Consider the following 23,220-nt stretch of genomic DNA (forward strand, 5'->3'; position numbering starts at 1 on the left):
TACTCAACAACCACTAATTCTAAAACCGTTTCCATTGGAGTCGTTTCTTTTTTCGTTTTTTTTTGTTTTCACGTCATTTCCGACGATTTCTAAATTTATAATAGTCTGGCATGGCGGATCAACCAGGCTTTTGTTGTTTGCGAGAATTCCTTTTGCTATAACTAACCACGTAACCAATTCCGAAGCCTCACACCAACATGTTTTTTATCACAGCACTTCAAAATGACTAACAGTTGATATATCCGGACTATGGGGAACCCGCAAGAGGTTTAACGCTCTCATTAAATACAGTCATTCCGCATTCCATTGCCCAAGGCAAATTTTGTAGCTTAAATGATACCTCATGAATATTAGCAATACACAAATTATCGCTCGAGAAGTGTATGTACCAATGTGGAGGTAATTTTGTTCGCCTACTTTACATCAAGTTGTGTGAAGGGATTTAAACCTATGTGCAGGGGATATGTTCACTTGGCTAATACAGACACTTCCCGAACTCGTAATAGAACTAAAATAAAGAAAATCGGAAAAAAAAATTATGGCCCAACCCTAATCTGGTACACACACTACGCGAGTGCCCAAACAATTTATATTTATCATTGAAATCTAGCAAAAATATATCGAAAATCTAGTAATACCTTTTCCAAAAAGAATTCAGCTGTATCCCCAGGTGTCCTAACAAAATAAAAAAATCAGGGAGGGATATTAACCCATTTTTTGTTCTTATTGTATGCTATGTTTTTACTGCAATTAATAATAGATACAAATTTAAACAAACTATCGCTTTGTTTTATTGAAATTTTAATATAGTAATTTGACTGGCGCCAAGAATAAATTTAAAAAATTCTCTCCAACTTCTACAAAGATTTTGGTTTAGGTCGCTAAAAAGTTCTGTGATTGTTAGCTGAGATGTTGTTTATCTGACGCTGACACTGAATATTTATAGTTCCGAATACATGTATTGAAATGGGATATATTCACAAATATAGATGAACAGTTCCAAAGCATTTAGCAGACAAAATCCAAGTTACACTGCACGCATGCCGAATTTAATTAAGTAATTCGTCTCTCAATCGTTTGTTGGCCCAGTGGATCCCTCTCCTAATAAGTGTTTTTTTACAAACTTGTTTTGTTATCCAAAGGGCAGGACGCTGATGTCATTGTAGCCAACAGATTGCCTAATTGTCGCGATTTATTACTTTAGCTTGGTTTCTGATTTTGATGTTCGAGTAAGATTAGGATAATCTTGATTTGAAACACGTCCAACTGTTAATTAACTAAAGTTAGTTAAATCAACCCAATATGCTATAATGCGTGCATTAGGGATGCAATTTCAAACCGGAAAGACTCCAGCTCTTTAAGTAGTATCTTCTTACGTAAATTTAGTTTTCGATTCATAATGAGTTTTGTCCGAAGCAATAATTTGAATTAACAACCGTGTCTCAACGACAACCTTGTATCATGTTTCTAGATGGTCTGCGGTCTCGTGCGAATGTTTCATGATTTGTCTGGGCGATTTCAAGGGAGATTGTGTCAATTTAGTCTGAGAAATCAATCACACGGCAAAAAACAAAGCAAACTTTGTCGCAAGAAAATTACAGTAAACAAATTCAAAATATGGTACTTCAAAACAGCAAAAAATTCTTTGTTGAGTGTGCAATATAGATGGAATTTCGAGTATAAAAACACAACTTTTGCACGTGGAAGTTGGAGTAAGCAAATGATAATGATTTGGTTTCTGCGAGACTAACTACTTCATCTATTCTTTTGTGTCGCTGGATATAATGTAAGGATGCTGTAGCAAGAGTAAATATACCGAACCTAAGTGATTCAAGAGTCTTCCATCCTTCAATGGTCTTCCTGTTATAGTTGGACTATGTATGTCTGAAGAAGTCTGACCTTGGTCAGACGAAACGTTACAAAAATATATTTGTGTTAGTGTGCAGTGTGCAGCAAGACTCTTAAAACACTTAACAAATGATAATTTCAAAATATGGTACTTAAAAACGGCAAAAAGTTTTTTGTCAAGTGTGTAATATAGATGGGCTTACCATACGTCCCGCTTTGGGCAAGACAGTCCCGCTTTTCAGCGTTTTGTCCCGCCGTCCCGATAAGTCAGCCAAAAGTCCCGCTTTCCCAGCATAATACACAAACATGTTCTCGTTACTGTTGTTTCTGTGTAGCGCAGTGCTAGCCTACTTACTGAAGGTGAATGCGTTCGTTTCCCGCTGATTCCCGTTGATAGCAGACGTATCGCATGTAAAACCAATACTAATTAGTCTAAATTCGAATTATTTGTACAGGTATCGTTAACGTCAATTCCTTCCTATTTTTCGAACTGAACCCGATATTTGGACAGAGAATATGCGCGTGAAATTTCAATAACAATATGGTCAATAAAGACAGCCGAGACAGCTTTGAATGTAGGCCTCTGTAGTAAAATCGGAAAATGTGAAGTTTTAAAATCACAGCTAAGGGGTCGTTGTCTTCCGAGGCGTCCCGATTTGAAGTCACAAAAATATGGTAACCCTAAATATAGATGAACGAAGCCGCGATAAATATTCCGTTAATTAGCAGTTTTTAGAAGGCCCATGTCTGCACCTCGATTCCAGTTGGATTGTAGTCACCACTCAAAGTGAATCGAGTTATCTGAATGCAAAGACTTAATATTCAGTTTATTTATTAAAGTTTTTACTTCATAATACTACTGTAGGGGACAACAAACTATATTTGCTACCGATCAAAATTTTAGGAATTCATGAACATACAATATTTTTACATATCGTCACGCTAATAACCGAGGGCTTTTAGCGATTTTGAGTTTTTTATAAAATAGGTATTTATGTAATGCTGCGCAACTGTCTGTTAACTCAGATTTTATTTTAAGAATTCCGAAATCCATAAAAATGGAGATTTAGTATGACATGCACTTTTATGCAATTGTTTCGTCATAATGAATTATCAGTGTTACCGCAGGACTATTGTGATGTCACAAAGGCAAAATAACCTCCGCTAAGTATTTTCGAGTTTTTGCATCTCGGATTCTAGCTTAGCGCGTATTAATTTAAATTCACACTACAGGGTTCCATTACATTTGAACCCAGGTACATTTGAACCCACGACGATTGCACCGGCATACTATTGCACCTATGGAAATTTTTGTTGTTTTACGGATATTTGAACCCATACTAACCCTAACCCATGGGTTTAGCACCCGCATATAGATTGAACCCGCGAATATACACATGGGTTCAAATGTACGGTCACCATACTACAGTATAGGAAGGCGTGCACTTATGATATTCACTGTCCGAGTCCAATTCACCTTGGTTGGCTTTTATATTGGGTGCATTGCTGTTTTACTCTTTATATTTAATCTTAGTCTTATTTCGGTGGGTGTGCAGAACGTGTTATATTATTGAAATATATATTCTTAAACATAAAAAATAATGTAATTGAAACTGATTAGCTATTTTTGGGATTAGACATTGTAGATGCTGAAAATTACATTCGTTTTTGGAATGTTTAGTTTCCCGGACTGGTGCATATAGTAAAGTTGCAAAATTGCGTATGTCCCAAAGTCATAGACACATTTCTGCCTAAGTCACAGTGCGCTATTATGACGTCACTTGACTGCGTCATACAAATTAACTTAAATCCAGCTACGATCAAAAAATTGAACCATGGCAAATTATTGACTCCCAATGGCATAACAATTTCATTAGGAAGTTTTTTACGTTTTTCTCAAAACTGCTAAAAATGACTTACGCAATTCGGTTATTAGCGTGACGATATGGTATTTAACATTATTGTTTGGAATCAGGCTCATTACAAACTAACACCTGCAAAAACTGCCGAAAATTACATTTATTTTATCATTGAACTTCGTATGACAAAGTAGACGGCAAAAGATTTCAACGAACCGCCTAGGATTCGAACTCATGTCAATATTGAACATACGACAAACCAGTTATTAGGACGTGGTTTTATGATCGAGGTTACGCATATCAACTGGTAAAACGCCGCGGGCATTTCGATGTAATTTATTCCGCCAGATAAAAATCTCGTAACAGTTAAAATAACATTAAATTGGATATCTATTATTCAACAGCGTGTTTTAGATCGCTCTTTTGCGAGGATGTGATGGGAAGGATTATAGCGTGATACCAGCTTCAACAGTTTAAGGGAAACTTAGCTCAGTTGGTCTCGTAAGCGAATTGGAAGAATGTGGTAATTCTAGAGCTAATACATGTATTGTACAGGGTATACGTAAAGTTTCTTTACAATTTTAATTTTGTTATAAAGTCAGTTCTCGATATATCTTAACCATTTTTTGTGGCTTTTTAATCAGTAATTGTTTAGGTATTTTTACTTCATTTAATACATCTGTGAGAACTAAAACAATATAATATGGTATCGATAAATTCCCTTTGCAATTTCATGGATTTTATGGACAGCCTATATATTTATCAGGTGTTGCTTATATCTGATTCAGGCCGACCCGAGTAATTGTAGAGAAAGCTAGTTTGTTAAGATCAGTAATTATCTTGAGTAGTTTCCAGAGTTACATAAGGTTTGAGAATATTGTTTTGGATTAGGGTACTCCCGTAGTGTGTGTACCATGTTAGGGTTAGGCCATAATTTTATTGAAATTGTTCTTATTTTAGTTGTATTACGAGTTCGGTAACTGTCTGTGTTAGCCAAGTGAAATTACCCCCTGCACATAGGCTTCCGTCCCTTTGCACAACTTGATGTAAAGTAGACGAACAAAATTAGTCACCTCCATATTGGTACACACACTTTTGGAACGCAAGAGTTAGCTCTGAAGGTTGATTCCAAGCGGCTGTTAAAAAATGATGTATTCGCGCAAGCGAACATCGGTTAGCGTGAATCTTGAATTAGGTAAAGCTAAATAGAAAAAAATATTGTTAAAGCGGGTACATTTTTTATAATTTCAAAAAAGGTAAATGAGAGAATAAAAGTTAAGAATTCTTTATCTTTCTTTTTCTTTATCATGCAACTTTCAATACAGGCGGGCCAGATACAAATAATTGTAAGAAACCGCGGTCTTAACTATATTTAACATATGCTTTCTAGTAGTTGCAGGCACAAAAAAGAGTTGTAACGTCATAGGCATCAATATTTAACGGACTCGGGTATAGGGTTTGTAACGCGAAGTGATTGGAATCACTCGCATGTACCAGATTAAACTAAATTAAAAAATCGTTTCGAGGACCGCACATCAATCAAAATTGGCACTTTTCCGTGAGCAGCACAATTTTTTTTTGTGGGCGCATTTCCCACGGGCCAATTTGCACACCACCGATCTAGCACGTGAACAATGCTGTTTTAAACTCAGCAAATATTTAGTAAAAAAGTTATATACCGTAGTTTAAAAGCCTGTTATTTGTAGTCTGGTAGTCATTAGTACGCACTTTTGATGAGAGAGGTATTTGTAAAATTTGACAACCGATGTGCAATGAGTCAAAAGTAACTTTACAATTATTTCGAGATCGCTATGACATTGAAGATTTGCTTGAGGCAGATTATTGTAAAATTAACGCGGTCACCAAGATTTTGTCTACGCTTTTTATTAGCAATCGCTTACGTTTCTAAGGTCATTCTTGGTCAAGCTGGCCCTGAGGGTTACAACCCGATTACTTTTGAATTCGTAAGTGGGTCATTATGTGCTTTGTTAATTAAGAAGAGCCGAAATAAATGTTTGATTGATTGAAATTGCGCACAGCAATCGTTTTTAGAAAAATATTTTCAATTGAAAAAAGCTTAAAAAAGTACCAAATTTGTATAAAATTGGTCCTCAACGAGGGGGCCATGGCCCGCCTCTGGACCAAAGAAACATTTTCAGATGCATCACAGAAATTTTAAAAATTGCTAGAGTTAGTAATAAATTAGTTAAACTTTGACTGTAGTAACAATGAATAATGGTGCTGTTTTTGATACTGAATGTCAATTTTCATTTTTAATTATCAAAGTGGAAGTGTCCATCTTTCCGAAAAGAATTTTTTTGTTTTTCTTGTAGTTTTTACTTTACATGAAAAAGTTAATGGGCAACCGATCTAGTAGAATCAAGTATTTCTAAAATTTAGATCTATCCACCTAGAGTAGATTAATAAAATTAACGTGGTTATCAAGTTTTTGCGTATGTCATTTATGTCATTCGGAGTTAAACTTCCCCTGAGGTTTACTTCTAAATTTTTAATTGATTCGTTCATATGGAAAAGACAAAAAAAATGTTTGATTGATTAAAATTGCACATAGCAATCGTTTGTGGAAACATATTTTTTTATCTGAAAAAAGCTTGAAAAAACTTTACGTACCAAATTTGTATAGGCACAAGTGTTTCACGGTTTAGTTGGTATTTTTAGACCAGGTTTATTCGCCCGATAAGTCCATGTAGAATGTAGACGCTTCCACAGATATCTAGCAATTGTAAGTAGCTACTAATATTTAAAGGGCGTTCCAGTAGTATGTGTACCAATATTGAGGTAACTAATTTTGTTCGCCTACTTTACATCAAGTTGTGTAAAGGGACTGAAGCCTATTGGCAGGGGGAGTATTCAATTGGCTAACACAGACAGTCCCCAAACTCGTAATAGAACTAAAATAGGAAAAATCAGAATGAAATTATGGCCTAACCTTAACATGGTACACACACTACGGGAATACCATTTAAAGAAACTGAATCTTTCCCATTCAGCATCGCCTACTTACTTTATTACACCCTAGGTGAGGCTAAATTTGAAATTAGGTTGAATTTGTTAAACGAATCAGTGATAAATTTAGAACTTTTCCGTGACCGCAAAATCTATTTCCGAATCGGTTCTATGGTTAGTATAATAATTAAAGCGCAGGCTTCAAATACACATTCCCTAAGCACATAAAATATAACTATGGCAAAATAATAACACGGTTCTAGTTTAAAACATCTAACACTGGATTAACAAGATTTTACTTCTTACGTGACAATGAAAATGATTAACGTTTATGACGTAAATAATATGAATAAGATGAGAAGAAAATGAAAGTTTGGAACTAATGAGAAACAAATATTGGGCAAATGTTAAATAGGATATTATCAGAAGTTATGAGTCAATGCCGTTTTATTGTTCTAAGCTGTTCATGTTAAGGATATATACAGCGTAATCGGCGTTGCCAAAACGATGTGATTTGCCGACGTTTCGATTTTATATACGTATATATTAAGTGAGCTGGATTTAACCGTATTCGCCTCGCAGGTTCACCTAAGCGCAGAATGAACTAATGATAGAATAGTTGCAGGCGGCCGCTCATGAGCTGAGAGTCAAGCCATTTATTTAGTGTAGTCCTTGTCAACAGATTTTTCCCTATCAAGCATAAAATCTTAATTCGACAGTTTATGCTTGTGAGGGCACTCACGTGTTTTCTCTTGTCGCTGCGTTGAATCTTTTGCTGTTTTTCCCGGTGCATTTATCACTGCGAGACTGAGCAATAGCCGCATTCTCTTGTCTTTTCCGCTAAATTTCTTGTGTGGTTCGGATAGATGTCTGAAGTTGGATATATGGACCTCCGTTAAAAATTCCTGCACACCCATGGTATAGAGCAGGGTTACTCAACTATTTTCACCAAAGGTCCGTTTACGAAACTTCAAAATTACTGGGGTCCAGACATTACAAAAAATTTATTTCATTAAATAAACGAAACTTCAAATGCAATAATAAATTAAATACAAGAGCAATGAATGACTCGCAAATATGGACACAAATGTCGCACATCGGTACCAGTACGACAAACTGTAAGCTGTGTATTTAAGTTGTATCAAAATCATCTAAAACTAAAACGATTCTTATGATGCCAAAATAAACAAGCAGACGCGGTCCAAATTAAATGGTCGAAAGGTCCGGATTCGGACCGCGGTGCGCCAGTTGAGTAGCCCTGGTATAGAGTATACAAAAAGATAGAGTGATGTTTAGGTTTATCCCTGAGACAGATAATAAAATTGCGGTTAAAATGAAACTTCAAAAATGTTTCGCAATCGAGGGAAATATGATTTGGTAAAAAAGGAATGAATAAACAAGCCGAGATTTTAGCCCTCAAATTATACAAAAAGAGGGGAGGGGGGGGTATATATTTAATTTATACAAACAATGTTAACCTTAACAAATAATATAAAACAATATTGGATATCGTAAAGCTATAGGGTGAAATTGTTTGTATTCAAGACTGTCAATGGCTAGAGGGACCCTTAATCATTTTGCTTACATTGTAAATACAATGATAGAATTGGTTGAAACAGTGTGCATACATTTTGGGATTATTCGAACATATTCTTAAAGCAGAGCTGCAAAAATTGCGCAATTCGTCGGCTCATTTTTTAGTTTGCACCTTTCGGAGATAAAATCGCAAAAATATGTAATGGTGACGGACTGGCCTATTATGGTATCAGATAACGGTATTGTCGTGGTCGCGCATACTTTATATCAAATTACGTTTTATATGTATATATTGCTTGTCCGCGCTCCGGTAGCTTGCTACAGGGAGACATATTGGCTGTAATAAAGTTTTATTGAAACAAGAGAGCTATGCTCAAATATATAGACACGTACAACTCATAAATGTAGTAACACAAGCGATGCGAGTCCCATTATACCTACTATAACACCAGTTACCGGTACCGCGGTTTCACTCATTTATTTGCATCTGGCCCTCCTCTATTAAAGATTGCGCACCCCTGATTTAGATGACTCGAAACATTCCGAGTCTTTGATGGATGATGACTCGGGTTAAAATCGAGTCGAGTCAATGAATCGAGCTTCTCCAAGACTGTGTTAGACTTCTCATTGACGTTGGTCTAAGTCAAGTCAAGTTTATTTTTTCCAACCAGTAAAGAAAATAAATCAATCGAACACAAATTACGAGAAAATGATAATTACACAGATTTATCGGGGAATGGAGGTCGCGGGGAACCAAAGCTGGTTAATTAAAAAACATTTGAGCTAATTTAAAAACATTTATTCATTTTCAGGTGATATTATGAAAATAAAGCATAGTCTTAAAATAGAATATAGATTACTGTATCTATAAAAATACAAATATGAACAACATGCGGCGAAAGAAATATATCCACGTCTTGCTCTGTCTTTGCACTGTGATCACGATGATTTGTATTGCACAATTCTGCACAAATGGACGAAATATGGCGATATATCACATTGGACCAAAAATGGCAGAAGTCGTTTTACCTGCTATATTACGTTACACCAATAACAATATAAAAGGCAATGAAAATTGTCCTTATAAACAACTATACCCTCGGACAAAACTCAACGTCTACGAAGGTGCAATTACAGAATGGAATGGGTTAAACAGCAAACAAAAATCAGCGACACCGAGAAATATACAACCCTTATGGATAAACCCAAAAATGAGACTCAATCCGGAGAAATATTTATTGGTTATACCACGAGGTGGACCTAATAACCAGATGTATGAACTGAGAGAAGCCTTGTTTATTGCTATTAAATTAAATAGGACGATTGTGATGCCCAAGTTCTTCAAGCATTTTACTGACAGGTAATTATAGCATCAGATTTCAATTTAGTGGCATGTCATAAAATGGGAGACATATGATCGGTGTGGCGCATGGTGCTAAGCGTTAAGAATAAGATTGCCACCGCAACTCTGGTTACCCTGCGTGGGTTCACAGGTTCGAATCCCATGCGGGGATGATTATGTGCGAGACGATTGCTGGACTCCGCGCCGGCGTAAGGTGGTTCACGTAATCGCTGGTCGGTTACGGCTTCCTCCACTATCAAGTCCATGCTTCCGTAAACAAACACCTGGCTAACTAATCTCATATCGGACATGGACTGGTGATCGGAAGAGAGGACGTGGTTCGCCATATGAATAAGCCGCCTTATCGACTTTCCTCTCTTCCGGGATAAATATGTAAATCCTATCAATAAAATGGGAGGCATATGATTCTTACTTTTAGAAGATTGATGACGTACAGTGTGTGTGTTCCCATATAATTATTTTTGATGAATTGTAACAAATGGTTGAATGTGTGTGCACACGCATTTTGGCGGGAGCTCTAGAAGTATGTGTACCAGTATGAAAGTACCTAATTATGTTCCCCAACTTCACATCAAGTTGCGTAAAGGGACTGAAACCTATGGAGGGGGTATGATCACTTGGCTAACATAGACAGTCCCCGAACTCGTAATAGAACTTGAATACAGAAAATCGAAATAATATTATGGCCTAACCCTAACTTGGTACACACTCTACGGGAGTATCCGCATTTTTGCATACTTGTTTAGGTAGTCAAATTGATTAATCAAATTGTTACTGAAGCATATGACATTTGTGTGTGTGTTTGTGTGTGAGCTATGGTGCTCCTATTCATTTAAATATTTTTAAATTGGTTCTAATGCCTCACACATTCATGTGTTTGTGTGTAAGTGCTTCCACTCATTCAAATATTTATTAATTGGTTCTAAAGTCTTAAAAACCCACGTGTAAGTGTGTGTGTGATGAGCATTATTACTTCTTTAATGTTTGTGTGTGCCCATCTGCGTTTGCATAATTTTAATAAATTAGTGTTTGTATGTGTATGTTCCTATGTAGTTAAGTTTTGCATAATTGTTATTGAAATCTCTTAATCTATGCAGTGTGTGAATGTGAACGCGTGTGTATCTGTGCATATATGTACAAGGGTATTAATATATATTTACGTATCTTTTTAAATAGAAAAAATATCACAGTGTTTGGGTTTTTCAGCGTTTCCCTCCACCCTGAAATGCTATTCTTCTTTTATTTTATTCTGTATATGGACCTTGCGTATTTTCAAATGGTGGAAAAAATAAATTACTGATACTGATACAGTGTCGCTGTTAGGTGACCAGCTATGGTTCCCTCGGCTACTCTTCGCAGTAAAACTGTGTAATCATCATTATCTCGAAATTTGTGTATGATTTTCGGTACTTTAGAAGTGTGTGTACCAGGTTAGGGTTGGGCCATAATTTTATATTCATTTTCCCTATTTTAGTTCTATTACGAGTTCAGGGACTTTAGTGTTAGCCAAGTGAATATACCCCCTGCCCATAGGTTTCAGTCCCTTTACACAACTTGATGTAAAGTAGGCGAACAAAATTAGTTACCTCCATATTGGTATACACGTACACCCACGTTCTCGAGCGCCGATTTGTTTTACTGATTGAAAAAAATAAACGTGACTTCACCCTTCAAATAACTGTGGCAGTACTCTGCAACTGTATGGGTTCTTTACATGCCCTTTTCCACAGAGATGGACAAATTCATATTATATGATTCATAATTAATTAGTTGTACATAATTCTTTCTAAAGCCTCACAAATCCATTTTGTTTTTTATTTCAGTCAAGCGACCGGACATCGAAACACCTATATTCATCCGAGCCATAGACTTGACGTTGAGAACTTCTCCAAATTCGCATCCTGTATTACCATTGACCAATTTGCAGAAACATGTGGATTTAAAGTGGATGCCGTTATACAAATGAGGTTTCGTGTTTTACGTGTCTTTAATACAGCTTAGTTATTTCTTGTCGTAGTTTATTTCGCAATGGATGTTTGTTTCCTCGCGCATCGATTTCCCTGTTTATTTTCGTAACAATTACAAATCAGCAATAAATTAACAATGACGTAACAATTAAAATTTATGCCGCCACTCAGATGCTCCTTTCGCCGCTCAAACAGATATTCAAGCGTTGTTATAACATTGCTTCTTTTTGGTAGTTTTGCACGTTATTTCTCAGTTTTTAGTTGTGTTTCAAAAAATAGTTGTTAACCCCAATTGTCATTATGTCTTCTGAGGACCGTCGACCTAAAGCAATAGCCGACATTACTCTAGTCACGGATATATCCCATGTTCGCAGGGATGTCGGGAATAGGGTATATTGTTATTGGGGTCTCAATTCCAGAATTTAGTACAGAAAATGCAATATGTTCACTTAGCCGGTGTTATAAGTTCGTAATTTGTTTTTAGCGAACAACGTAAAACAAAAATGTTCAAGTGCTTAAAGAGTCTTGCTGCACACTAACATAAATATATTTCGGTATACTATAATTGTATAATGGGTACTCCCGTAGTATGTGTACCAGGTTAGGGCCGTTAGGCCATAATTTTATTCCGATTTTCCTCATTTTAGTTATAATACGAGTTCGGGGATTGTCTGTGTTAGCCAAATGAATATACTATCTCACATAGATTTCAGTCCCTTTACACAACTTGATGTAATGTAGGCGAACAAAATTAGTTACTTCCATATTGGTACACATACTTCTGGAGCGCACAATTAGGTATGTCTGAGGAAGAATGACCTTCACTCAGGATAGTTATCTTCACTCTTGATACAACATCCTTGCATTATACACATACGGATCCACTAGCGCAAAAGCAGAGAAAAATGATAAGTAGTTAATCCCGCAGAAACCCAATCGATGAATAATAAATCGCCCTTTTATTTCAGAAACTATTCGAAGGAAGATCTCAAAATACAGGAAAAATATATGCGAATGCCATTACCTCGAGATGGGGAGTATTTGAGTCAAAGCGTTGCTATTCCAAAGGGAAAGATGCAAAATTACATTGTGACCGACGAAATTAATGAAATTTTTGAAACTGACGTAAGTATACCATTGAATAAAATGTATAAATTATCTTAACATGGGATGCGAGACATCAGGGGTGTGCAACCAGCGGCCCGCGGGCCAAATGCGACTTTCAAGAAAAAGTTGTGCGGCCCGCGGAGAAGTGACGATTTTGAATGATGTGCGGTCCGCGACACGAGTTTTTAATTTAATATGGTACGTACGAGCAATTCCAATCCATTTTCATTGCGTAGCCTATACCTGATTCCACTATATTATCTATATATACCATGTCACAAGATTAAATTTCTACTAGATACCCTATGTTAAAAAAGATACGTCGCGCGGTTTTATCCAGTTATTTCTATCTAGCCATCATGTACTAAAGGTTGCACAACCCTGAGATACATAACTAACTAGATGAAATTAATAGTAACGCATTGATTATTTCCTAACACGAACTCTAACTGGTTAATTACTAATTTTCTTATTCTAAAACGTAGCAGAGGTGTTTTTCTCAAATCTCATATTTTAGAATTAGTGGCATGGGCTCTCTACGGAAGATTCGAAGATTCTTACGTATTAATGGTTTTAATTGGAGTTGGAAAACACCTCGCAAAACCTCAACCAAAACAGTCGAGAATATTCAAGCCCAGCGGCTACATCGACAGTGCCGAGTTCACACTGACAATAAATTTATCCCTTTCAATTAATATGTTATGTGTTTCGCCTCTCTTTTCACAACTCATTTAAGAAAATTAGTTCACGCCTCTTAAACGCCCACTTTTTACTAGGTTTTAGTGAGTTATTAGTAGGTTTCAAAAATGTTTTTCTTTTTCGTTCAGGCTCGATGTTTGGTTTTTCCATACCCTCTTTTCAATTTGAGGATTAGAGCGAGTAAGACGGAGAAAAAAGGAAAAAACAAAAAATACAAATTCAGTCAATCTTTAGTTAGTAAGTGATTCTGAATCATTTAATTACCGTGTTTTGTCGAAAATAAGACAGGGTCTTGTTTCAATTTTCTTCCGAAAAATAGCACTAGGGCTTATTTTTAGGGGGATGTTTTATTTACATTAATCGGAAGCAAAATTACAAAGTAGTGGTTTTCAAATATGAAAAATATGAAAGCCGATATTCATTTACCTATAAATAACACGTTGACATCGACTGGGTCTTATTTTAAGGGGAGGGTTCATATTAAAAATATTTTTAAAATTCATTTGTCAGGCTAGGTCCTATTTTCGGGGAAACACGGTAATACAACGTTTCCCAAACGGGGAAAATTTTCTCTCCAAGGATGAATTTTGTCGTTCTTGTTGAGGTATTCTGCTTTGTATTTGCTGTCTACTATTCTTTATATCATTATAACTATAATAGGCTGCTTATTCATACACACATCATGACCTACTAAATTGGGTACTCCCGTAGTGTGTGTACCAGGTTAAAGTTAGGCCATAATTTTATTCCTTTTTCCTATATTTCAGTTCTATTACGAGTTCGGGGACTGTCTGTGTAAGCCAAGTGAATATACCCCTGCCTATAGGTTTCCGTCCATTTACACAACTTGATGTAAAGTAGGCGAACAAAATTAGTCACATTCATATTGGTACACATACTTCTAAAAGCCCTAAATTGTACAAAACTGGGAATGCGACTCGCGCATAACATCAGCTAACGATCCATATCAAATAAATCAAGTAGTTTCTATCCATAGTAAGGAAAGGATGAAGGTTCCAAAATAGGCAAAGGGAAGAATTTAACGGAAAATGTTGGGAACCACTAGTTTAGGAGTTTTTGTTATGAATTTGTTACACGTTTTGCTCCGAACGTACACACTATAAAAGAAATATTTACTACTCAAATTTTGAAATTGCCCTAGACAAGGTAATAGCGAGTCTTCGCTTCAATTCAATTTGTAATCTTTGTGAAATGTGATAATATTTAACAACGTTACATTATCGCAATTAACCAATCCTTTAATAGTACTTTCTTGGATATGATTGTTAAGCTAACTTACTTACAGACTACTAACTAACGAAAAGAATACTAACTTACTTGTGTTTTTCAAATTTGGTATAGACATATATTATTAAATTGTTTTGGTGTCTCGTTTTCTAATGTCTTATAGATTAATAATAATTAGAAGCATTTGCATCAACTAAATTTATTCATTAAGTTGAATCAGCATCGTGGGTGTCGCTGCTCGAAGATCTTACGAGGTCTCTCGCGACACAGTTTTACACTGTGTATTTAGTTGAAATAAATAAACCTAATTATAAAATGAAATAGATCTGAGGGTATACTAGTTTACCACATACGGCTCGCGCCTTTGCTTTGAATAATATCTACGCAACAAGCAGCTTGATGGTTTGACCATGAGAGCTTATTTAAGTTAATGAGCTGGACTTGTTAAGTCGATTTTCCGGTCCAAGTCCTGCGGTCTCCCATCACCCATTGCGACTCTTACAAGTGAGCAAACCACAAATACATGGAAAAGAAATTGCGTTACCCAAACATTGACATCATGCATATACAGGCCGTTCCTCGAGAACCAGCTTTCGAAATTAACCGATTACACAAGTGTTGACACATTTTCACATCAAGCATAATTTTGGTCAAGACAATGAACTTAAGAGAGTCCAAATGAAATTCATAATCAATATAGAAGTTACAGTCTCTAGAACAGTCGCTCTCAAACGGTGGGGCGCGCCCCATATGAGCACTTTTTTGAGGGGTCTTGAAGCTTATTAAATACAAAAATATTCGTCAGATTTAATCTTGCCTGCCTTATATTGGATATTTACATTTCTTTAATTTGGATATTTACGTTCCATCCATGTATTTTCAACGTGTTTTTTCCGTCCGTCAAATTTATCGTCAACTTTATCGCTACTATCGTCAAATTTAATTCAATTTATCAACAACTCTAGTCATTTTCAATAGGTCTGTGGCCTATCAATAGTTCCTGTGGCCAGTAGTGGGTCATGGCCCACTTGCTGAGAAACGGTGGTCTAGTCGTTAATGAGAAAGCGAATATTGTCCCACAACAACTGGTTCCATGAGTCCACCACGTTTCAATGTGTTCTTTAATATATCACAGATCTTGAAGATTCTCCTGACGTGTTGCTGATGAAAGAAATTATAAAACTCACGAGAAATCCAACGTACATTGCAAACATGGCAAAAGAATATATTTCAAAATCTATATTCAAAGGGCGGCCATTCATTAGTGTTCATTGGAGATACGAAGAACTCGACTTTATGAATAGGTAAAACGAAGTTAAACTTTTTTTATATAAGATACGGGAGCGATGGCGAACAGCGTAACGTAGTATGTGTACCAGGTTAGGATTAGGCCATAATTTTATTCCAATTTTTCTTATTTTAATTCTATTACGAGTTCGGGTACTAGCCAAGTGACTCCCGAAGTATTTGTACTTGAAATTATGGCTTAACCTTAACCTAGTAAACACATACTTCGTTCCTGTGTCCGCCATCTTGGTTTACATACTTCGGGAGTACTAAAGATACTAAGACTTTGAGCGGAATAGGGATCTCTTATTGGGCACCATAGGCGTAGTCAGCACGGGAAAAAATTTCAGCACTTTTTAAGAAATGCAATTATGCAGCGATTACAGTGAGACATAAATTTCAATCGAGTTGGATCAAATATAGTATTTTCAAGCCTTTTTTAAAATTATGGTCAAAAATAGAGTAAATTAGTCAATAGCAAGTTTTCTTGGACCAATTTTTTGTTGACTTGTGTTCGGTGTTGGTTGGTGTCGAAGTCAACTTTGTATTGAACTCCCAATAGTTAGTCGAAATGAAATACCTCTCTATTTTTATTTTATTTTTCAATGTTCACACTTTGGTGTGAGATGAGCAAGGTTTTCGGACCAGGGGAAATAAATTTTGTCCTCCCAGACTGGCGGACCATTTACGTGTGACGTAAAAAGTTATATTTTATTATTATGAAGCGTTGCAAAAGCAAAAGTGCAAAGCAATAAGCCTCGTGCCCAAACTAAATTTAATCGCAATCTCAACAAATTCCTTGAGCTATTTTTTAGCTGAAACATCAAAATTTGGTTTTAGTTTGGTTGTGGCAGCATCAGGCGGACCAGATTAAATTACTCAACGGTGTGTCCATGTCAGGTGTAGACACTTTGAATAAGGCTTTTGACTAAGCGACTGTCTACAATTTTGAATGCACACGTAGTGACAGTTTTGCTAAATCGTTGTTGTTGAGGGGACGTTTTGTTGGAAAATTCTCTTTTCTTCGTAACTAATCGATTTCAAAGTTACGGTACTTGAAGGTGAAAATTGTCTCCAGAAGATAAAGATTCAATATTTCTGTTAGTTATCTTGTATATTACTTCTGCTTCGACATATCAATTAATTACACCGTCAAAAGTCAAGTTAAAGTCAAAACAAAACGTTACAAGTCAAAACCTTTAAAGCACGACGCAACATATTCACCAACAAATCACCATTGGATCCGCACAATTAAAACGGTTCAAACGTATCTAATAACAGGTGCAGATTTGATTTGAAAAAAGGAAATTTGTCGAAAGCCCGAAAAAAATTTTGTGAAAAGACATTGGGAGTAAGGTGAGCATACCTATATAATAGAAAGGCAGTTGTCTTTCCAACCTGGTTTCTGTGAAACCCTAAGATTCAGTCGCTACAGTTCAAGGGTTCCGCAAGTTGCCACACAGATCTAAGAATTTATATTAATGCATGTATGTTGTTTGTATTATTTGTTCATGAATAAGTATCCTAATAGTATTGGATACCTTAAACAGAATTTAAACGAAGTAATATGTTCTCCTCGAAAACATCAGAATTTCTCGCAGCAAACCCCTCGCACATGACTATCCCCTCACGGGATTCGAACCTGCGAACCCACACAGGGTAATCAGAGGTGCGGTGGCACGCATAGCACGATGCGCCACACCGGCGTGGAAGATATTTTTGATATATCCTACATACCTTCAACGATGACAATCCATACACAGAGACCATTAAATGCAGAGACTGCCTAATAATGGTTCATAGGAACCAACAATAAATTTTATAAAAGGTGTTTGAATATTCACTCTGGAAATATTATTTGATGATGTATTTTTGTACGATTGCTCAAACCAAGGTTCTACTTCCTTAACCGAAGGTAAACTGGTTACTAACTACCATGTTTCCCCGAAAATAAGACCTAGTCTGAATTTTAAAAAACGTGTTATTTATAAGTAAATGAATAGATATCGATTTTCATATTTTGTATATTTGAAAATCTCGTAATCCTGTACTTTGTAATTTTGTTTTTGATAAATGAAAATAAAAAACATCTTCTCAAAAATAAGCTCTAGCGTTATGTTTCAAAAGGAAAATAAAATACGACCCTGTTTTATTTTCAGTAAAACACGGCAACTAAGTATAATTTTGTCGTGCCTCCATCTTTCTCTACGTTAAATATTACATGTCTGCTCACTAAACTAAGATATTGTTTCTCAGCGGAAGTGACATTGCAGACATCGTACTCAAAAAGATATTATCAATTCGAAACGAGACCAACGTACGAGATATATACATAGCATCACCGCCATCTGAGAGAGAGAAGATTGCAAACACTTCAAGAATATTGTTCGAGAGTCACGTGTGTAGATTTTGAATTTTATTTTCGAATTTTATTGTTGGCTATATAAATATGCATAGATAACGCAGACAACGTATAGATCGCGTATACAACTTTTTTGAGGGAGTGTGAAGCTAATTAAAATTGAAAATATTTGTTAGATTTCATCTTGCCGGCCTACATGGTACATGGTAACTAGCGTAAAGATAAGGCCTTACATCCTGAATATCCTTGAATGGCCACGATTACATCTGATGAACAAAGCCACCCACACCGCTTTCACAGATCAGAGATAAACAAAATCTAGATCAATGAAACTTAACGAAAGACGTGATGCTGCACAGGAAAATATAGACAGCGTTGCCAATATTTTCAAAAAATTCTTATCGAAAATATCATCAATGTTAACAACCATGGCATTTTAAATAAAGTTTCTTTTATTTGACTTTATAGAAATTCAACACTCTTTCTTCTCCTGATCTTGAAGCTTTTATAACTGAACATCATGGTTCTTGTGGAAATATAATGAAGCATTTCAACGATATTTTGTCAACAACTGAAATGGAAATATGTTCAAAGGGAATTGTATTTTTGAGGTATGTACTTGACTTAAACGAGTAAACTTATAACATGAATTCTTTAGAGCAGTGGTTCCCAACCATTTATGGCCCGTGGGCCCTTTTGGAGCCTTTTACACTCAGTTTATCCCAATAGGTTTTGATTTTAAAAAATATTGAACAACTATAATTATAGCAATATTGTCTATCTTCAAACACTCAATATTTCAAATTATCAAGTTTAAGCATACTCCCGTAATGTGTGTACCAGGTTATGGGTTAGGCCATAATTTTATTCTGATTTTAGTTCTACTTAGTTCAGGAACAGTCTGTGTTAGCCAAGTGAATATATCCCCTGCCCATAGGTGTCAGTCCCTTTACACAAATTGATGTTAAAAAGTTGAACAAAATTAGTTACCTTCATATTGGTACACACACTTCTGGAGTTCCAGGTCCGGTTTTTGAGAGAGAGAAATCCTAAGTATAAACAACGTGAACGATTTGCTTCGTGAACAACAGATACAGTATATTCATTGTGAGAGGAAATCTCTCTCGTTTTATCCATCTACATACGCAATAACATTGTTACATCTACATTTTCACAGTTCAGCGACGTCAACTTGGTCTTTGAACGTGAAGCATTTGAGACTGACGTCAGACGCAAAGAACCTTTTGTGTCAATATGATGAACCAATGTACAGCTGACATACGGTGCTGACCGGAGTCTAAAAACCGGGAATATTTATGCGCTACACTGTGATGTACTGACCGGAAAATCGATGTTAAGAACATATTTTTCCAACAACTATGATATGTAGAAGAATATGTGCAGTCTCTTTCGATAAGTTTTTTGAAGATATACCGGAATCGTAGTGGTATTTTGAGATTGCTCGGATTAGGAGGCGCAGTTCTTAGCACTTCATGGCAGCTCCTGCCATGAACAAACCGCAGCAGCTCTTGCCCTGGTTTTATAGCGCTATTCAGTAATCAGTATTAACAGTATATTCACAAAATATTGTACCAGATTTCAATTGATTATGCGGAATTATATCTACTTGAAACCCTAACCCCAAATCCACCCAAACTGCATCCATAAGAAAAACGGTCCAACTTACCCAATATTTGTCACCATAAGGAACAGCCCTGTTTTTACGGCCCACCCGCCTTGGTAACGGAAGCAAAATTTTACCTGCCATTGGTTTTTAATTTGCTGCCGCGGTAATGTCAGCTCGTCATTGGTTTGTGGCAGCTAAAAAGTCAGTCGCCATAGGTTTGGCCGTAGCGGCCATGGCATGGAAATACCGCCATGGTTTTGCGGCAGCTGCAGACGCCACAGAATACTTAAAACTGCATTTGGGAGGATTCGGTGGATGAAGTACAAATTCAAGGCTTACAAAAGCTTGGACAAGAACAAAACAGCTGAAACTGAAAATGAATTTCAAATTCCAAAGTTTTTATATATAGTTAAGGCAAAGTAATATGAAGTCAAATTGTAGTAGACTGCTCAGGGTAAAAATGTGAAGTCTATAACTGGATATAAACTATGGAAAAACCGAACAACTGTAATTTTAAAAAAAGCTTTGGACTTCAAACGGCAACATAAACAGTTATCGTCATGTTTGTCGAAATGTGAAAAAATAACTTGTGATTGAGCAGATAGTTGAATTATGGGCGCTCCCGAAGTATGTGCACCAAGATGGCGCACAACCTGAACCCTAACCTGGTACACACACTATGTTTAGGTTGTGCGCTATCTTGGTGCACATACTTCTGGAGGTCCATTCTATGTATGTCTGAGGAAGTCTGACTTTGGTCGGACGAAACGTTGCAAAAATACATTTGTGTTAGTGTGCAGCACAACTCTTGGATTGGATAGAACATCTTTTTACTTTACATTTATTTGTGTGTAAAATTATCTTCTTATTCATTCTCTTTATTTTACTCGTGGTTAAATTCTAGAGTGACAAAATTGGCAGATGCCTTAAAGCAATTCGCGGTCAAAAATACAGACAGTATGTAGCGTTGTTTGTAAAAGATTTCAATAATACTTAAAAATACAAATAAGAATGAAATATTCTCTTTCCTAGAAATAGCAATTGGTGTAACTGTTGATTGTTTTAAGCTGCTTGTCTGAGGTAGTCTGATTTTGGTCAGACGAAACATTACATTTCTGTTCCTGTGCAGCAAGACTCTTGAATTGCATAACTTTTATTTCAGGAAAAGAGATTATTTTATCCTTTTTTATGACTTCAATACTAGCATGTTTATAAAATATTCTAGCACCTTCTTCTGCATAAAAGTAATTGATTTTGTTTAATGCATTTGACAGAATGGCAATTCAAATATTCAAAATTTTAACGAATTGACTATTTCATAACATGATTACTCTGTTTATTTTTATTCATAAACTTCATTCAAAAACAATTTACTTTCAAAAAGTAGCTTCATGGTGTCGCTGATGTGCAATAAAATTAAGTCCATATTAAATTTTTGTTTTAGGATAGAATAGGATTTACATATTTATACAGAGGAGGGGAAAGCCGATAAAAAGGCTTAATCACACAGCGAACCACGGCCTTGTACGGGTACCAGTCCAGGTCGGGTACCGGTATGGGATTAGTAAGCCAGTAAATTGTTTTCGGAAGCATAGCCTTTATGGCGGAGGGCGCCGTAACCGACCAGCTGTTACGTGAACTACCCTACGTCGGCGAGGAGTTCAGAAATTCTCTCGCACATAACTATTTCCACATGGGATGCGAACCCACACAGGATAATTAGAGATGCAGTGGCAATGCGTATTCCTAGCGTGTTATTTCAATTTACATAAACCAGGGCGGTGCAGTCGGAATCGTATTTGCAAACTTGACACAGACGAAATTTTGAATTCATTCGAGTCTAATTTTCAGACGTTTCATCGTGGTAATCCGAGTTATATAAAGTTTATCAATCAATTTTATTGCAATAAAATTACATTGAACACAAATAGGCCAATAATCAAGGCATTTTAAATATGCCCGCATCGGTCATGGATTGCACAATTGTAAATTCTACTCATTGAGATTTCAATGCCGACCTTGGGATTTCTGTAATGGAGATATCTTGCTTAAAAATAATCTTGGGTGCTGAAAGACCAACTTAAATTTGACGAATCGCAAAAATACGATTCCAATCTATTTATAGTAGATTAGGTTATTTTAGAATCGTAATGTTTCATTTTAGTAATTGTAATAGTAATCTCGACTCAAAAGCGAGTAACGATAACACTATTAAATTTCATGACAAGACATTTTAAATGCTCACATCGGCAATGGGTTTAATATTTTACGCATCAAAAAACTCGTTATCCACTGAAACAGTCTTTTTTTCGTTAACGAGTGGCCTAATCGCGGAGAAGGTTGCGCGGGAATTTCCAATTCCAATTGTGAACCCTCCCTTTTAAAAATTCTGGCCACGCTTCTGTTTATAGATGATGTCATATTTGAATTACCGCCTCGTTGCCGCATTCCGACGCCACGGTTGTCAAAATTTATCGATGCTGTTATTGCTTCTTTGGACACTAAAATTACCTATGTCAGTATTTTGATAAGTAATCGAATAGCTCGCGGAGCCCCTTAGGTTTCTCGCTCGGAGCCCTGGGGCTCCGTACGGAGCACTTTGAGAACTAATGAGCTAGAGCAGGGCTACTCAACTATTTTTATCGAAGGTCCGCAAACGAAACTTCAAAATTATTTGGGTCCGGTCTTTCCAGAAGTGATATTTCGTCATCCTTAAACGAGCACTTCCTCGACCGACTAATGATTAGTAGCAAATTAAAATTGTTTATTATGGTGTTATAGTTCTTTTCGTATATATTCAAAACTATGAAAGTCATTTTATAATAGGAAATTCAAAAAGTGGGGCTAATGATCCAAAATAAATAATAAGGTGCGGTCCAAATCCAATACTCGAAAGGTCCGGATTCGGACCGCGGTCCGCCAGTTGAGTAGCCCTGAGCTAGAGGGTCCCGCCGGATGCAGGAAAACTTGGGACTTGAGGGTTCGAAAAGCGTTGCAAGCTACGAAAATTGCTATGTATAATCCAGAAAAATGCTTTTCAAAAGGAAGGGTTCCGTCCTTCAACCCCCCAAACGGAGTTCAAACTTCCAGGAGTCCGAATTTCAGACTCTCGAGGGTGATAAAAGGGGTACTCCCGAAGTATGTGAACCAAGATGGCGGACACGGAACGTAGTATGTCTTCCAGGTTAGGGTTAGGCCATAAGTTTATTCCAATTTTCTTTATTTTAGTTCAAGTACAAGTAGTTCGGGCACTAGCCAAGTGACTCCCGTAGTATTTGTACCTGATATTATGGCGTAACCCTAACCTGGTACACATACTACGTTTCTGTGTCCACCATCTTGGTTCACAT

The 23,220-nt window shown here is 36.4% G+C and overlaps 1 protein-coding gene across 2 annotated transcripts; it reads left to right on the forward strand.

The window, feature by feature from the left end:
* Positions 1-9,023: 9,023 nt before the first annotated feature.
* Positions 9,024-21,742, forward strand: LOC120341462 (uncharacterized). 2 transcript variants are annotated; one of them, XM_039409970.2, is made up of 9 exons: positions 9,024-9,570; positions 11,397-11,540; positions 12,509-12,665; positions 13,475-13,583; positions 15,730-15,898; positions 17,163-17,237; positions 18,138-18,279; positions 18,712-18,854; positions 19,421-21,728. In XM_039409970.2, the coding sequence occupies exons 1-9, from the start codon at positions 9,092-9,094 to the stop codon at positions 19,518-19,520; spliced, it is 1,518 nt and encodes a 505-aa protein (XP_039265904.2). In that variant the 5' UTR covers positions 9,024-9,091; the 3' UTR covers positions 19,521-21,728. The 2 variants fall into 2 exon arrangements, with proteins under 2 accessions (XP_039265904.2, XP_039265905.2); XM_039409971.2 differs by lacking the exon at positions 17,163-17,237 and having other exon boundaries at positions 19,421-21,742.
* The last annotated feature ends 1,478 nt before the right edge of the window (positions 21,743-23,220 follow it).

Source organism: Styela clava, chromosome 14 (assembly GCF_964204865.1).
Source record: "Styela clava chromosome 14, kaStyClav1.hap1.2, whole genome shotgun sequence".
Classification (NCBI taxonomy): Eukaryota; Metazoa; Chordata; class Ascidiacea; order Stolidobranchia; family Styelidae; genus Styela; species Styela clava.

Excerpts from the sequence above, each read along its gene's own strand:
- LOC120341462 (XM_039409970.2), top strand. The coding sequence starts at position 9,092 with ATGAACAACATGCGGCGAAAGAAATATATCCACGTCTTGCTCTGTCTT. Across the intron at positions 9,571-11,396 it reads TTCAAGCATTTTACTGACAG|TCAAGCGACCGGACATCGAA; the intron begins GTAATTATAGCA and ends TTTTTATTTCAG. Across the intron at positions 12,666-13,474 it reads ATGAAATTTTTGAAACTGAC|GCTCGATGTTTGGTTTTTCC; the intron begins GTAAGTATACCA and ends TTTTTCGTTCAG.